The following is a 3,339-nucleotide window of genomic DNA, read 5'->3' as shown; positions in this document are numbered from 1 at the left end:
TATATAGGTGTGTTCTCTATTGATTATAAAACATCTTTAGCTGTAGATGCACAAATATGCTAATGAAAATACATGTTTTTTTGCAAAGTTCTTCAACAGCGAGTTTTGTTTATATACAGAGTTCTGGCATGAAACTCTAGATGGCGCAGTCCGATAGGTCTAACTCAGTCTGACCTAATGACATCATTATCACATGGCACAGCTGATTGGTTCTCTCCTGTATCGGTAGCCAATGACCTCACTGCTCAACCTTCAAATATATGACTAGTGCTTGCCGTAACAGTTGCAGCTTGCTTCAGAAACCCTCCACCTTCCCCAGCCCCACCTGTATAGATCTGCTACGAGGTGATTCATGAATGCTATATAGGGGTTATTTCATGTATGTTATGTTTGCAGCAGCAATATCTCTTACATGCCCACAGCAGCATGTTGTGGATGTATTGGAGGTAGCAAGTCTCGGTACTTGCTCTGCCGCAGGAGCAGCAGCAGCAATATCTCTTACATGCCCACAGCAGCATGTTATGGATGTATTGGAGGTAGCAAGTCTCGGTACTTGCTCTGCCGCAGGAGCAGCAGCAGCAGCGTAGCAGATCTATTCCGCCAAGACCAAATACAGTAACATTGTCATTTACATTACCATGCCAATCCCTCCAATAGTTGTCATGACAGAACTTTATGTCCTATGAATAGCCTACAAAAGCAACAATGGATTTTAATATTGGTATTGTGGCCATTTCTTCATCTGTCAGTGGTGCTGGTGCAGGTTCTCCCCCCATTTTATGAGTCTCTGCCTTCTTGCTGTTGGCTGAATAGAAGTCAAATGTTTATTTCATTACCCTAATTAAGAAATGTAGCATGTTGGATTAGAGAACAATCAATTATGTGAAAAGACCATTAGACTATGTGGGAAAAGCCGCTGCACATTGAAATAGACACTGAGTATTTATGGAATGTCAAATGTTTGTAAAGTCATGTAGCCTACACGCATGAACCTTTTACACTTGAAGCTTTACCTGCTTGAATTGTTTTTATGTTAAATTTTTTTTCTGCTGCCACGTTTTTTTTTTTTCCTTTCTTTTTTGCCTGTGGAATACCATGAAAATTAATATTAGTTCAATAATTTACTGTTCTGCCAGTTTTCACCTCTGATATTATAACAGTGATTAAGAATTAAAGTGATGTATTGACTTGGAATTATGCGGTCGTCTTTTTGTCGGGTGCTGTTGCCATGGTGAATCATAATTTCGGAGCTCCATTGATCATGGCTTTTCATAGTCGTGGTGCACGTGCTAAACTCAGAGTCAACCTACTCAGAGTCGATTGAACTAACTCAGTTCAGCTCTTCTGAAACCGAAAACTCAGAGTTTCCCATCTCAGGGTAAGTCAACTCAGAGTTCAAGTTTCAACTCAGAGTTTGTTGAACCTCCTTTCTGGAATACACCCCTGGGGTACTTGATGATTACAGACAGGTGTGTTGAAGCAGGATTGGAACTCTGCAGGAAGGTAGCTCTCCAGGAGAAGGGTTGGAGACCCCTGTTCTTTAATGAGTAACTAAAGACAGCTTTTTAGCTCTTTATTTTGCCTCTGTTGTGCTTGGTTCCTTAATTACTGCTTGCAGCTATATTTTTATTTGTTATTATTATATGTGAATAAAAATGTCTTATTCTCCTCAGGCTTCAACCCCAGATGGGACTGCACCTTTAAGTTCCAGCTTCATGTGCCAGAGCTGGTATTAGTACGCTTTAAGGTTGAAGACCATGACTATGCCACCAAGAATGATTTTCTGGGTCAGTTTACACTTCCTTTCACAAGCATGCGGACAGGTATGATTTGTTGATATATTTTTTTTACTGAACACAAACTACTCTGTTGTGACTGCACACTCATTCTACAACATCTGTTCTGCAGGTTACAGACATGTTCATCTGCTGCAGGCAGACGGCTCTAGCATGTCTCCCTCCAGTCTCTTCATCCACGTTAAAATCACACCATGCTACAGCAGCCCTGCTGGACAAGTGGGCACTCATAGTGACAGAGAATGAAGCAATGAGTTGAAGCACCTGAATTGCCCCTTATTTACTTTTACTTTACTTTTACTTTTAGTCATTTAGCAGACGCTTTTATCCAAAGTGACTTACAAATAAGAAAAAGTAATTAAAACTAAAAGCTAAAACTCTATAAATACTATATATATACACACATTTAAGAAAATAAAATAAATTCAATAAAAATGACAAATGCATACAACAACATTTCAAAACTAAACATTTAAATGAAAACAAAATAAATAAAGTATAATAATGATTCTAATATAACACTAAGCCAAACACCAAAAAACAACTACATATGTGTATGTACAGCCACACACATATACATGTACATATATATAAATACATTCAATATATATATATTATTTAATTTCCATTTTGTATGTTGAAGTACTGAAATAACTCAAATTAAATAAAAAACTAAAACTTAATAAAAAAAGCTATATAGACATAATAAAAAAAACTAATAAAATGACAATATTACTACAACTGTAACTAAAACTAAAATAGATAACTAATACAGATCAAACTAAATTAGTTTATCAGTAATCCTAAAAAAATAACACTAAGCCAAACACACATGCTAAAATAACAACAACTTACTGACACATAGTAAGAAATGGTTGTAAAAAATCTGAAAGAGAAGTGAAACAAGTAGTAGAAAAGAGGAGAAATAAAAAGCGATATTATCCTTTGCCGGTGTCCCTGCCCGGTGGAGTCGCATGGTAGAGTCGATGGTCTTTACACTCTTCGGTCTTCACACGACCGCTTCCGCGGTAAACTAAGCTTCTTTTTTATTCGTTTAACAAAACTCAAATTGAATTCAGCTGGACAATTTTCCTTATTTGGAAAATTACATATTTTATATCAAATCTGAGAGCCAAAACTGCCACCACCGAGTGTGAGACAAGTTATAATTTATTTTAAAATGGTGCAGAAGCCATTTCACACTTTGAAAAATGTTTGTCTTGTTCTCCAGTAAAAATAAGTAAATCTCCTCAAAATGTTCATTTTACATAGAATCAAAATGCCAAGATGGAATACAGTGTAAAATAGCAAGACGTGTCTTGAATTAAGTTAACTCTTATATTTTGAGTATAATTGTGACAATTATGTATATCATTTCACTGGAAAACAAGGTTATATGTTCAAGAAAATTATTATTACTATTACTATTATTAATATTATTATTAAAAATATATATGAGCAATATCACTCTCGTACTCGAGCGATACCGGCTCTATATCAGCATGGCTGTGATTAGGCCAGAGGCACGAGGCCGCAGGCCGAG

The 3,339-nt window shown here is 36.4% G+C and overlaps 1 protein-coding gene across 1 annotated transcript in view; it reads left to right on the top strand.

Annotated features, from left to right (window-relative positions):
• The window catches only part of plcd3b (phospholipase C, delta 3b), an 82,436-nt gene extending 79,439 nt beyond the window's left edge, over window positions 1-2,997 (top strand). The window contains exons 15-17 of the mRNA XM_016567406.1: window positions 1,674-1,823; window positions 1,909-2,076; window positions 2,894-2,997. Coding sequence (XP_016422892.1) covers window positions 1,674-1,823; window positions 1,909-2,042 — 284 coding nt within the window. The 3' untranslated portion in view covers window positions 2,043-2,076; window positions 2,894-2,997. The remainder of the gene's footprint in view (window positions 1-1,673; window positions 1,824-1,908; window positions 2,077-2,893) is intronic.
• The last annotated feature ends 342 nt before the right edge of the window (window positions 2,998-3,339 follow it).

The sequence above is a fragment of the Sinocyclocheilus rhinocerous genome, unplaced genomic scaffold (genome assembly GCF_001515625.1).
Source record: "Sinocyclocheilus rhinocerous isolate Xijiao unplaced genomic scaffold, SAMN03320098_v1.1 scaffold501, whole genome shotgun sequence".
Taxonomy (NCBI): domain Eukaryota; kingdom Metazoa; phylum Chordata; class Actinopteri; order Cypriniformes; family Cyprinidae; genus Sinocyclocheilus; species Sinocyclocheilus rhinocerous.
Note: the sequence above shows the minus strand (reverse complement) of the source record. Positions and strands in the feature narration are given on the sequence as shown.